Below are 14,027 nucleotides of genomic sequence, written 5' to 3' on the forward strand. Positions count from 1 at the left end.
GGATTGATGATGTAGTAGATCTGATGATGAGTAGATCATAATTTGCTGAGTAAGTCTCCAATGCAGAATTTTTATTTGTGGAGAAAAAGTACAAAGAAGGCAGAACATATCACTATCAGACTGCAAGCTGGGTTTCCACAATAGGCAATTTGAAAAAAATAAAAACTTGTCCTGTAAACTGAACACTGAACTTTATTTTCATTGAAGAGCAGTAAGTAAGAACCACTGAACAATTAGACTTACTGCAGTGTGATAGTATCATGTTAGACTCTAAAACCTTTACAGATGTTCCATCACAGTATCGATATATTAGTAATCCTTTTAATTGCTTGTTTTGGATACCTAGCACACTGTACATTGCTGTAAAAAAAAATTCTAAAATGAGAAGAATTTTACCTGTTAATAAAGCTACATGCTGCTTTAGGATCAGTAAAAGATTTCCATCTTGCAGTTGGGATCTCATGACGATCCAAAAAGGCTTTGGTAAAGCTCTTACTGGACTCCAGCTGAGCTGCCTTTGCTGTTGGACCAAAACACCTTATTCCAGCTGCTGTCAAGTCATCAACAATTCCTAAAAATGACAACACAAAAAAAAAGTTATAAATCACCAGAAAATTTATAGAAGTCATGTAGTCCAAGTCAACAGATGCACTGTTTCATTGGAACAAGTATGTCAGGAATGATAAGCCATAAATACCTATCCAGTGCCTATTTTACCAGATGGATGGTAAAAAAGATGCATTCTTCACTGTAATCAGGAGCAGCTAACCCTGCAATATCTGGCACTAAGAAGATCTGCTGCCTTTGGTAAGAGATGAAAATCCACCCCCCCCACTTGTTTTATTATAGCTTTTAGCTAAAAAAACAACATTAGTCTTTTGTGAAGATGACAACTGTTGACCATGTAAAAGGTTAAGACAGAAAAAGAATCAACATGTTTATAAATGTTTTTTTAACCAAGTCCCAGGTTATTATTATTATTTCAAAAAATGAAAACTCCATAGGAATATCAAAGCTCCAGTTAAGGTTCCTATACAGAAACAATTTGATACCTCTTTTACTAATCCCAAGCACTTAAAAAGAAACTGAACATTTAAGGATATTTTAACTGTTACATTGCTCACGCAATACCCTTTGGAAATTTATTTTCGTCACAGCAGAACCCTGAATTTCAGGGAAACTGGCAGGGACAATCTGTTTCGATTCCTGTTGAAGACACTCAGATACTGTTGAGCGGTGCACAGATGATGGAGACTAAAATTTACTTTTCTTCCTACATTATGAAGGCTGTGACTTTTAGCTTGTTTTCTCTTACCAGCAGCAAGAGGAACCTCTGGACCGACCACAACCAGCCTGATCTCCTGATCTCTGCAGAACTGGGCAAGTGCGGCATGATTGCTGACTGAAACAGCTGTCAAAGATACAAAAGGGCGGTAAGACTGCATTCATTACTGTTGCTGAACACTTATTTATCACACAGTGCTGAAGGAGCATTTTCATCACTCACATTCTTGAGTGGCAGGTGACCGTGAATCTGGAAGAGTGAGGCAGACACTGATAGAAAGACTTACATGCGAGGCTTGGGCCAAAATACACCACCAAACGCTCAAGCAAAGGCTGCAGTTCAACATGCATTGCAAACTGACCTCGCATGTGAAGGTGAGGAAAAAAATTCGGGTTCCCCTACACTGTCATACAGTAAACGGTTCTCATCTCTAGGAACATCCTGTTTGCCAGCACAAGAAGCATTGCGAAGGATCCGAGTGAAAAATAACTCACAAGCAATAAAAAAATAAAAGATATTGTTTAAGTCAGTCTCCTCCCGGAGTAGGGTCACCATGAAGCTTTGCTCACGTTGGCACCAGTGCGGTGTAGGGGACGGGAACAGGTGGCTGGTGGTGGGATTGCAACTGTTTCCTTTTTTCTTTCTTTCTGTAGTGCCACCTAAAAATTGCCACGGTAAACTGTGACCCCGCTGAAGCAAAGGGGAATCTGAACATCTTTTCTTTACATTAGGCTGAACTTAATAAGGGCAGGTGCTTTAATTATGGGTAAGGGTATTTGGTCTTAGGTTTTTAGGACCACTATCTCTCCATAAACAAACATTTAATATGACGATACTTGGAATGCCAAAAGCTGTGTAAGCAAAAGAACAAGCTTGCACTAAAGACAATAATGTCAAGCCTCACGATAAAAAGTTTACGCAAAGGCAATGCAATTCCACCACTTTTATCAAGAATAAATAAAAGCCAAGGTCTACAGCGGACGGGAAGGCAAACCCGGAGAGAGCCAAAAAATCGGTGAGAGTGGCCCGGCGTGGATTGGCTGCCCCTGCGGGGAGGAGGCTAACACATCAGGGCCCGAAGCTGGCAAAGGGAGCACGGTACAGCACAGCACAGCCCCTCCTTGCAGCTGGACTACCTTGCTTCAAGTTTTGTCTTGTGATCTCCTGTTAGTGACGGTGCTGGCAAGCACGCCACGAGCTGATGGTCTCTTCTAGCCAGTTTCTAGGGAAGTGACGAGAGAGAAAGGAGAGGCAGTGATACAGCAGCTTCTGCTGGACAAACAGACATGATTTCGTGTTGGTGCCCACCGCGTTCCTGCCATCCCGTATGAATAAACTGCCTGCTTCCACAAGAGAAGCGATCATTTCTGCCTAAGAGATGGCATAAAAACAACTATCTGAAACTTACATTTTGGTTATAGGTCTGCCCCACTTGGGTGGAGTGGGGGGGGAAAAACTGACTGAACACTAATACAAATTACCTCCTTGACCCTTGTTTAACAGTACAGTTATTTTGTTCCACCAACATTTGTAAGTAAGGAAAAGCAAAGGCCATGTGCAATTTACACCAATTGACTTCTGGCTCACAAGACAGCAAAACCAAAAGCGTAACACACTTGGCTTTAAAGTACTGATTAACGTAAAGGTCAATATTGTGTTTCAGTCCCATGGGGCTGTTGTGAAAGCAGCTGGAGAACAGCAGATCCCAATCGAAGAGAGCGGGAGCTCTGGTGGGCCCCTGAAGATGGACGATCCCTGTTCTCCGTGAGATTAATCCATGTGAAGGGGAGCAAGGAAAGGAATGAGCCCATAAGGTGGTTGTGCTTTTCATCTTGCCACAGGCCTGATCTACTAGTGATACGAACAGTGAACATGGCACAAAATTTACATGATGTGGAAATGTCCTAATAACAAATGGAAAGGAACAAATCACACATTGTTAATATGTAATTTTAACTTTCCCCCCCAAATGTTATTTTCCTCAGGATGTAGACTGAAAGGGGACGTTTTTGTAGCTGTGTTTTATTTCTCAAAATGACAGCTACACATTCCTTTCAAACGAGACAGAGGACCTTGGACCAAGGCTTTCAAAGCTACAGCTTCAAGTTAAGAGTATACACTACACTGAGACCTAAAACGGGATGGAAGGAGGTGTCAGGATGCTAAAGTCCATTCACAGACACACATATGTCTATCTCCGGATTCAGCAAGCCATTCTGTATGCTTCTGGTACCAGAACTGCCTTGGTAATTAAATATAAATTGAATATAAAACTATATTTAGCCATTCAATCTAAATCTGTCTTTATTGTCAGAAATGATTCCTGACTCAAATTAGCCATAAAAACTTTTTTTGACTTAGATACAGGCAAGGTTTGAAGGATTTAAGGTTATTTATAATTTTAAGCTCACCTTTATATGTTTCAGAAATCATCTGAGAACCAGAGTTGCAATGCTAATTAAAGGCAATCTTGCGACCCATGAAGGGAGGGCGGACTTTCAGAGCCAGATCTTGATTATACCAAAAAACCAGAAACAATGGTAGCAGTTTCACCAACATTGTTGTCCAGGCACACACAATATAGCAGGGCTCACATGCTTCTGTAAAGCTGTTTCCCATTTTCTCCCCTGAGTTAAAATCTAAACCCCAGTGAATAGGACTAAAATGCCTGAAGAGATAAGACAAATTGTTTCCTTAAACCCCAAAGAAGTTAAACTCTTCACAAATTCTAGATTCTTCCTGTCTCCTAGTTGGCTGAGGATTTCTCTCCCAAAGCACATGTGAGCCCATAGTCTATCTAGAAAAAAGATTTATTACACATGGTAGATTTCATGAACCTGGCTCAAGCATTACTATGCACACGCTCAAATATTTTCCACTGTTGAGGGCGCAGTATTATTTATGGAGTAACAAGGTGAGAGAAAAGCGCAGCAATTTTTAAAAGACACCGCTTGTGAAAAAATACTGAAATTAACGTTCTGCAGGCCATACAGACTGGCATTGACTCCATTTAGCACAAGGATAAAGGTTTTTGTTTGACTTTCTGGGGTGAGAAGGAAATGTATGACTTTCCTGTCAGGCTCTTCCTCGGGCCCTCTCCTCAGGGACCAAATAGAACAAAAAACCTACTTACGATACTGTGACTAGGCAAAGAAATTAAGGACAAAGTTATTTAAACAGCCTGTAATTAAGCATTCCAATGGAATTAAGTATGATAATTACCTGCTGTACAAGAATCTGACAGGATTCATGTTTCCACATGAGATGGTAACAAAAAAAGCTTTTACTCATATACAAATATGAATGCAGAAAATTGTGGTATATAATTCATGTTCACATGCACACAATGTTAACTTTAATTCCGTATGTTATCACGTGTTTTAAAGTGGAAACCTAAGTTGGTTGTTTAAAGTACCTAATTCAGGATCTGTTACATAAAGGACACAAGACAGGAATCTCTGAGTAATAACCCTTGGTTTTGTACCGATTCACTGTGTGCCTCCAGGCAAGCACCTTAGAACAGTAGCTTTTTTTTAATGCAGCATGTAATTTTGGATGGTCAATTTGAAATACCTTAAGCAAGCTTGATTTCTCAAAGCTAGTAACTATGAATAGTTTCAATTACAGCCAGTCAGCGCTTAACATATTAAGCTAGAAGCTCAAAACAGGCAGTCAGTATGAAGAGAGAAACATGTGAAAATAACCTTAGCTTCTTAAGGTCACTAGGACAAAAGAATGAATGTTTTTCTGTGGTTGAACATTTCAGGTGAGGAAGCATTCTCATCAAAGGTTGTAGGGATCACAGGGCTTCAATGCACTGCTGAGAATACCATAGTGAATTTAGTACTTTAGGTGCTGGCATTTGCTTCAGGCAGTTTTCAGCTGTTCACCAACCAGCTGTTGAACTGCAGTGCGTATGGCAAGAAACCATCACCCCTTCCCTGCTGGGTTGCTGGCAGGCGGGAACCACTGCAGCTATCCCAAGCTACGTTCCCGGAGGAATGTGCATAAGACAGATGGAGTTTTGGCTGCATCCTCCACCCCCAAACCCAAAGAACTTGCTATCACAGCTGAGATCATATAAAATGAGTGGTAGTTGCACAAGGTTTTGCACAGACATTTTTATTTCTTAACTGCCACCATCTATCTCACATGTCCAGAAACTTAAGAAATAGTAATTGTAATAATCATAATGATAATCATAATGATAATCATCGTCATCATCCCTTCATGTTAACAGAACCATGAATGGAACCACTTACTTGCTTAGTTTCCAAATTTAAAAAAGGTATTTTTTCTTTTTACCTGAATTGGAAATTTTTCCATTGTCAGCTGTTCCTGCGTTTCCTGGCGCAACAAACACATGTTTTACATGTGGAGACTGGGCCAACTTCCAGGCCAGTGCGTGTTCTCTCCCTCCACTGCCGATCACAAGCACCTGATCGGCCATTAGTCTGCATAAAACCAGAACACAAGCAAAACAGCCAGGATTAGGTGCATGAGGTTAGGAAAGCAAGAACAGCTTTGCAGACCATGGTTTTAAGTGCTGGATGCAACACAACTCCTAACATAGGTGAATGATGTCACTTTGTCTCAGGCAACAATATTTCTGTAAGGATTTTGTTGGTTTTTTTGAAAAAAAAAAAAAAAAGGAGAGATGTACAGGAAAATGGATAGTGGACTTAATCAGATGTGATGTAAACTAAATGTCAAAGACTGAACCACTCTAGAACACAGAAGTAACCTGCAGGGCAACCCATTCTGATTTTCCTTTAGTCAGATTGGCAACTGCTCCAAGTTATACAGAAGCCTGTGACATAGGAAAAACGCTTATGAGTGACCAGGCTGTGATCTGCAACCTATAGAAATTCCTGGAGAATCCAAGCCTGCAAAGGGCAAAGCCCTTCTGATGAACTAACTGTATGAACACAGTATTACGGTGTGAGTGAGCTGAATGGGACCACTCAAGACTTTTTAGAGGCAATACCTGAAAGAGTTCTAAATACTTCAGAAAAAAATGAAAGGCTAAGAGCAATGAGACAGGGAAATCCACTTCCAGCTCTGGCTTTCCTTAGGAGAGAACAACCACCAGGCAAACCACAGGCAAGACCAGGTGCCACTAAGAAAGGCGCTCGCTCTGGGAAGGTACTGCAGGGCATCCACTCCTCTCTCGCCTTCTGCTGAGTTTTAGAAAAACACATTAGCACTCTCTTGGCCTGCAGAAAGTAGGTGCACGAACGAAGGTTGCCATTTCATTATAAACTGTCCAACACCTTTTCAGTGGTTTGGGAACAAAATGGTCACAAAAATGAAACGAACTCTCTGTCTCACCCTCCCTATGTCCTTCTGTGTGTGTACACATAACATACACATACTGGATTCATGTTTTGTCTTTGAGCAGCTTTGAGACTTAGCCTTTGCTTTTTAAGACATGTTTACTTCTATGTGTATTCTCTATGTATTTACTGGTGTACGTCACCTCAGAATTGCTATCCTGACAATGATAGCACACAACCAGTGGGGGAGTTTGCTTACACCGAAAAAACCCAACGGAATTCAGAAAATAGTAAATAAATAAAGTAAGTGCATAATTTATAAAGTAACCACATCTGCCTCTATTTGGAGTTCCTTGAAAAGCAAAGGCTAGCCTCCTAAGCTATTCAAAGAATAAGCTGTTAGAGTCACATTAGTCCAACTAAATATAAATTACATACACAAACGATGCCACTGCACTGGTTAAAGTGAGAGTTTTATTCACAAAAGTCAAATGGTCCCTGAAGAATCTATTCAGCGAAGCAGAAAGCGAGCGGCTACAAATTGGTAGTTGGTCCTAAGCTGAAGTGCAGCATGCACTACTTGCAGAAAAATAATCTAAAAGCTTTAATTCATACATAGGCAAAATAACAATCTAAACCTATAAAAAATGGCTTGAAGTGTTTTAAGTCATGGAGAATAAACAAAAAGAATTTCACGTGGAAAACAGTGTGATTTATTTAAAGGACTTTGCACGGCCAGCGAAGAGGCCTGCGTGTCCCTCTGCTGCCCAAATGACCTCCCATTCATTGGGGTGGGGGGCGGAACGCAGCCCAGATAAGAGTTTTCGTCAAAAGGAACAACCAGTCTCCCTGCTGTAATCCTGGCACACATGACAGGCAACCCTTGGTCGCTCCCTGTGCCTCTTTCATTAAGCAGCTGGTCATTGACCTGTGCCTGCCAATGTGTACAGCGACTCCCAAGGAAAGCTCAGAGAAAAAACCCCGACGCACGATGCTGCCCGAATACGCAGGTGACAGCTCCGTTTCCAAGAGCGGCGAAAAGTCGGAACTCCTCTGCGGTCCCCTCCTTTGCAGGAGGACAAGAGAGGACGACTAGGCCAAAGCGCATCTTAAACAAAAGAAAAAAACCCCAACAGATTTCTAAGGGAAAAATAAAAAAAGGCATGACAGAAAGCAGATTTTCAGACAACCAGTAAGACAAGGGCGTGTGCCTCTCCCTTGCGTCAGCTGCTACAGCTTAACTTGAATAAAGCTGCTCCGACAGCTCTGACCCTGAAGAAACCCCTCCGTCCCGAGGACCTGGACTACGGCAGGAAAACACCTTCTGCTCTGAGGGCACTATGTGATGCATATGGTGAGCCTGATTTTTAAATCCAAGTCCTCTGTAATAAAATTTAGACAGGAAGAGCCCACACGTATTTTAGAAGGCATTCCTATGCCAACTGCTAATGTATTTTAATCCATTAATGAAGGAATGATTTGGTCAGAGAGTGGTACTTTTAGGCAAAACACGCAGTCAGAATAAAGACAAACCAAACACAGACAGAAGGATAAAATACAGAAAATTAACACTGAGTTGTTCACTATTAACTAGACACACTAGAGTTAAAATTTAATTGTAGTTTCAGGTGGGGGGAAACCAATAGCTTTCTAATCACCAGTGCTTGACAAAATATACAGGTCGTAAAGTTGCAGAGATGTTTTAATTGCAAAATTCCAGGATTACTTACAATAAAAAAAAAAATACGTTGGGGTAAAAATTATCAGTTACGGTATACATATTTGGGGTGTCAAGTTACGGTAAACTTCTTTGTATTGCAATTCAAGCAAAAAGAAAAGATAAAAGGGATTGGCTACAATGAAGGGGTGAATTAGATAAGGACAGTTACCTAGGTCAAAAGAATGCAATATAAAAGAATAAACGTTTATCATGTAGCAGGCAGCTATCTCCTACACTAAAGTTAAACCACCCAAGCATGTTTCCAGTGCTGCCCACAGACGGTCATAATTAAACAATAATTGTTAAGACCAATTTTATCAATAATAAGTTGAACTATACACATTATTTTCTTACGAGTAGCCTAGAACTGAGTGCAGAGATTCAGACCTGAACAGGGAACATACTTACGCTGTCCTACGCGCTGCCAGTCTGAGGAAAGCAGTACTCAAAGAGTTTGGATGCGCAAAGAGAAAGGAGATAAGCAGCCTCCGGTTAAAATGCAATACCCCTGTCCCAATATTACCGCCCCATCGACGACACTGTGCAGCTAGCCAATGAACGGGAAAGTTCAGCTGTTCCAGCTGGGAAGAGGGGACAGAAACTTGCGTACAAATGGTGTAGGAATGAGGAGAAAAACTCTGCAGAGCAGAAGCCCATCCTGTTGTTTCTAAATATGCAAAATAAATTCTGTCCCATCCCAGGCATTTTTTTGCGGTTAAAAACTGTTTACTAATCAGACTGTAAACATTTTATCTAAAAATGAGGCGATGCATTTTTGCTGTGCGTAAAAATGAGGCTATGCATAGTCTTGTGCATATCAACAGTATGAAAGAATAAGCTACATGATGCACATTCACACTCCATTAAGCCTACCACTTAAAAATAGTAGGACAGGCTTGAAGATCCTGTGACACTGTTGCCAGCTAAAGTAAGTCACCATTCTGGCAACTCAGTCAAATGATCACTTCCTTTTTTCCCCAAAAGTAACGTATTCTAATACTACTGTCAGCTGAAAAAAATCAAAAATATACAGCATAAAGTTTTATATGGGAGCAGGTAAATAGAACAAGCCATACATCATATGTTCAAATAAAATTTAATCACTTTTTAACAAAATGTGAGTAAAAAATAAGTTTCAGCCATTTGTTTTGAAACTCTCAATAGTATTTGTGCATCCCACAAGTGGTATCCTAGCAACTTTTATATAGGGATGTAGCTTGAGAAGAACTTCCCAGTTTAGGAGGCTCAAATCTAGCAGTTGCAGCCTTTCTTTTGCACACTGACATAAAAAGATGCCGTGTAGGCCCTCTGCTGCCCAGCAATATCTCACATTAAAAATGAAAATTCCAAGAGGCAACACTTCTTTTTATTTTGTCAGTAATCCAGGAGTCAAAAATCTGTTCTTAAAAGGCCAAAAGCCATTCATACGGTAGTTATTTCTTATGTGAGAATTATCAGACACTTGGGTGGGGTTTTTTTTAAGCAATATGTAAAATCCTTACACTCCAAAAAGATTCCAAAACACGGTATGTAATTACCTTAAGCAACCCTTGTCTGCTATTGTAAAGAAGGAAGGTATGTTTGTTTAAAAGATGTTTTAAAAGAAGGACAGGTGGCATTTCAGGCAAGGGTCTATTAATAGCTCCTCATAGGAAATCAGAACAGGAAAGCAGAAACAAGCTAATCACTCCATGTAGCCAAGAGGAGAGGACAGGAGGATAGAGTGAAGACAAGTCGATTTCCAGAGCCTGTCCCTGAGGTTGCCAGTAGTAAGTCAGCAGGGACGAGCATCAGCCTAGAGGTAGGGCTCACCAAGAAGCTGGGCAACTCTTCCACTAAGTCAGGGCCTGCAGAGCAGAGAAAATAAAGTGAGGAAGGCAAAAACCAATAGCGTCTGATAGCTTCCTCCATCCTGACTCCTCCACAAGGCACAGTGAGATTTCAAATACAGGTAGAAGTGAGCTGACGTTACTAACTCAGTTGCTGTCCTTCCCCTGTTAACAAGGAAGGGACAGGAGCCATTGACTCTTCCTTGAGCTGAGCCTGTGCACAGGCTTGGGGGTTAAACTGAGCTCCTTGGCTGTATTTATGAAGTTAACTGTATAAGAAAATGTAAACTCGTTAAGCAATTTCTTCCCGAGTTTCAGTTTCATATCATAAGTGTGTGGTGCAAGTTAACCTAAATGTTTTATCTCAGCTAGGTGGAGTCTCATCATAAGCCACTGCCTTATTACCTCACTGCTAACTAAAGCAGTAAAAAGGTGCAATTACAGTAAGATCTATGCCACATAGCACAAACAGTAAAGGGCATGACTGGTGGCAGTCCACTGCTTCAATCAGTATCTTTTCTTTTTTTTTAACTTAAGCTCCAATGCTGTTGGCTGCCTCTGAGCTCCTTGATTAAGAGACCTGGGTGGAGTCTGTTTTGCTTTGGTGAGCCAAATAACACCACATCTTGAAAAGCTGTGTGGAAAAGGTGCCACAAAACAAAGCAGTTTAGAAAGATACTTTTTAGTGTCTTAGTTTCAACAAAATCTGAGCCAAGGGTCAAGTGACAATGATAACACTTAGGTTTATTTAAAATGTTGCATTCCACAGCATCTGCAGTGCTTTAGCCCTTCAGTAAACGGCATTTGCTGCTCAAGAGGATTTACACTCTGCTGAGAAAATTTACAGGTGCATTAATGCTGGACCCACTCATATATCTTGCCATTGAAAAGGGACGTCGTGAACCCAGACACACTTTCCTCTTCCTTGTACTGGCTCCAGTGCTCAGCTGAGCATGGTCAATTCACTGAGATTTCATAAAACTAACCTGAGAAAAAAAAAAACAAACCAAAAACCCAATCCCACCCAACCCAAAACAGATTTCTGTCAGCTGAACTGGCTTAAAGGTGCAATCAGTCAAGGTCTAGAGGCACTAACAGTGAATGGGTAGGACAACAGAGCTGAGCAGAAGAACTCGAGGGCAAGACCTGCCTTCCAGGCAGCAGCAATCTACCCTCATCACTGCACGTATAACATATAAGGTTAGCTGCAGCCTATTTAAAAGCTGCAATACCTTAGCTTCCCAACACCGGGATTCCGGAAACTCATTGCAGGCATTCAAGTTGCTTTAGACAAAAGATATGGTCCTGGCCCAGAGCATCTTAACTCCTCATTTTCCTAGAGCTTAGGCTACAAAACAGCCCAGCAGTGACAGCACTTAACCCCAAACACAAAGAACCCAAGCCCAGTGGTCATCCAGAGGTTCAAATCCACACCCCCCAGTCCCTGGAGAAGAGATCTTATCACTTGGCTTTGGGCTGAAGGAGAAGGTTCATTCTTCCTCTGGAAGTTAGACAGGAGAATGATAAAAAATGAAGACTCACAGGACATGGCAAGAACACAAAACTGGGAAGGCTGTGCAATCCAGCTGCCTCCCCACCGAGTGTAGTATTAGTTTCTAGCCCTAGCAGTCATGACCATTTATATGGATTTTTTTTTCATAGACCTGTAATGGGATAAAATATTGAAATAACTGCTTGGAGAAGAAGTCAATACCTGGGACTTCCACCTCCTGACTTCAACAGCTAGGCTGCTGCCGTGCTTCCTCCCAGGAACCTGCCATCCTTCACTCGGCTTCTGAGCTCACCAGCAGCCAGATCGCATGGTCCCAAGCCCCCTCAGGCTAAACCCCACTCTTCTGCTTGCTGAATTAATACTCTAATCAGCAGGCCAAATAATTTGTTAAAGAGTCTGCTTCATGTTATGAGTGCACATGGATCTTGGTATGCACAAGGTGAGCTCCAAGCTGGCCTTCTCAGTCAAGCTCTGCTAACTGCTGGACCCTGTTCAAGCTTGGAGACCAACCAGAGGCTGAAATGTGCAAGCTGCAGGTTCACTGACTGGTGTTTCACAACTGCCGGTGCAGCTTCCCATTGGTCCCACCAACTCCTCCACCTCCAGTCTCTCCTTCCCTCTCCCACCTGTGTGTGCCAAGGGCGTGCAGTTGCTTGGATCAGGCAGCCAATAATGCTGGAAAACTAACACTAACAGTAACCAATGCAGCAATTATATATATATATGCACACATATGAAGGAAATACTTTTCTGCCAGTTTAGTGAGCTAAACTAACTCACCAAAGTGATCACCTCAACCAGTACAAGGGAAGTGGTAGCAGAAGGCAGCCAGAGAGGGTGAAAAGAGCTGGGGTTTTGCTGCAGCAAACCGCTCATCAGCCCAGCTGTGCTGTACATTGCACCCTCAGATCATCTTAATTGACTGAGAGACCATAACGCAATCGGTGGCAAATGCTGCTTTACAATTTACCTTCTCACCCAACTGCTCATTCCCACCTCTTACCTCAGCCTGTTTATGGTCACAGGGTGAGTCGGATCAGAGAAACAATGAATCCCCTGGGGAGGGGAAAAGATCCACATCTCTCCACATTTTTTTCCTATATGGATCAGTTTCCTGAGGGAATTCACCGTACCAATTGTACAGGAAGCTCTGCTGGTGCAGCACAAGGCACAGAAACAAACAGCCACAGCGCCTAAACTTGCAAAATGGCCAAAATACTATGATGGAACGACAAGTTTAGGCTAGCACCTTAGAGAACTTTTAATTTCCTCAGCTTTCAATACCATAAAGAGTTGCTTAAGTTGTTCAGAGGCCTCCAGAATCAGGTGGCAATTATGGGCTTCAGTTACAGCTTTGGGTTTAAATAAGCTTCTTTTGCTCAAGTGTTTTATTTAGGACTAATTCCTGGCTCTCACCTGGCCATACAGTGTGGTGTATCAGACAGCTTTATAAAACAAAAAGATCCAAGAAAAGTTATTATCTGTGTTTCACCTCTGCAGAAACCAGAGTGTCACACTGAAGGACTGAATCGGAGCTGAAAATAAAACATATGTCTTCCACAGCCTGAACTGAGGATCTTCAAGGTAAGCATCTTGCCTCCCGGTGTGATCCTCCGAACAACTGGATTGTGCATTTCCTAGGCAAAATGTTACTGCAAATTTCACTGCTAAAAATAAACGGACCTTAAAAGTTTTATCACCCTCCCCAAAGTACTAAATTTTGACATGTCAAACGCTGTAGGAAGCTGGAATTGCTCAGTGTTTTTCACCATCAAAAAGCCTCAGCAGAAGCTACAAGGGGAGAATCAGAATGAAGAGTGATGGGGGGGGGGGAGAAATGCCCTTTCTGTGTTACTATTTCAGTTACACACACAACGTAGTTAAATAAGTATTAACTCTACTCATTAATTTCAAGTATCCACTGGATAATTAAAAAAAAAAAACCACAACACGATGGCCAAAGTTGAAGTCAGTAAGAACCCAACTTCGCAAATAGCAGGGAAAGAATCAAAGTGAGTCAAAGTCCAAAACAAGAGAGGTTAGAAGTTTAATATTTACTTTAAAGCAAATATTTCACCACTTTTTCAAAGCCAAACAGAGCAGTGGAAAAAAAAAAAAAACAAACCACGTAGAAATAAAAGCCATGGGCGTTTTAAAATACTTTAAAGTGCCGTACGTTTAAAACTGCTACACACCAAGCTCCCCAGGAGTAAATCCGGGCAGGAGACACGCAGTTAAAATAAACACAATGCCGAGTAAGCCGTTAGCAACCAGATCTCCACACGTCTCTCCACGGCCGCAGGCGCGGGGCAGAGCAGGACCCGGGCTAAACCAAAGCCTCTCTGTTTTTCAGGCGAGGGCCGCTCTCGGCCGGGGCCTGGGTGCAGCAGAAGCCGGCAGGGAG

The 14,027-nt window shown here is 41.8% G+C and overlaps 1 protein-coding gene across 1 annotated transcript in view; it reads right to left on the reverse strand.

Moving 5' to 3' along the window:
- GART (phosphoribosylglycinamide formyltransferase, phosphoribosylglycinamide synthetase, phosphoribosylaminoimidazole synthetase) overlaps nt 1–14,021 on the reverse strand; it is a 40,466-nt gene extending 26,445 nt beyond the window's left edge. Inside the window, exons 1-4 of the mRNA XM_009640974.2 lie at nt 13,819–14,021; nt 5,591–5,739; nt 1,316–1,411; nt 397–571 (exon numbers count right to left, since the gene is read on the reverse strand). Of these exons, the coding sequence (XP_009639269.1) occupies nt 397–571; nt 1,316–1,411; nt 5,591–5,735 (416 nt within the window). The 5' untranslated portion in view covers nt 5,736–5,739; nt 13,819–14,021. The remainder of the gene's footprint in view (nt 1–396; nt 572–1,315; nt 1,412–5,590; nt 5,740–13,818) is intronic.
- Between the last annotated feature and the right edge of the window lie 6 nt (nt 14,022–14,027).

The sequence above is a fragment of the Egretta garzetta genome, unplaced genomic scaffold (assembly GCF_000687185.1).
Source record: "Egretta garzetta isolate BGI_Z169 unplaced genomic scaffold, ASM68718v1 scaffold45, whole genome shotgun sequence".
NCBI classification, from domain to species: domain Eukaryota; kingdom Metazoa; phylum Chordata; class Aves; order Pelecaniformes; family Ardeidae; genus Egretta; species Egretta garzetta.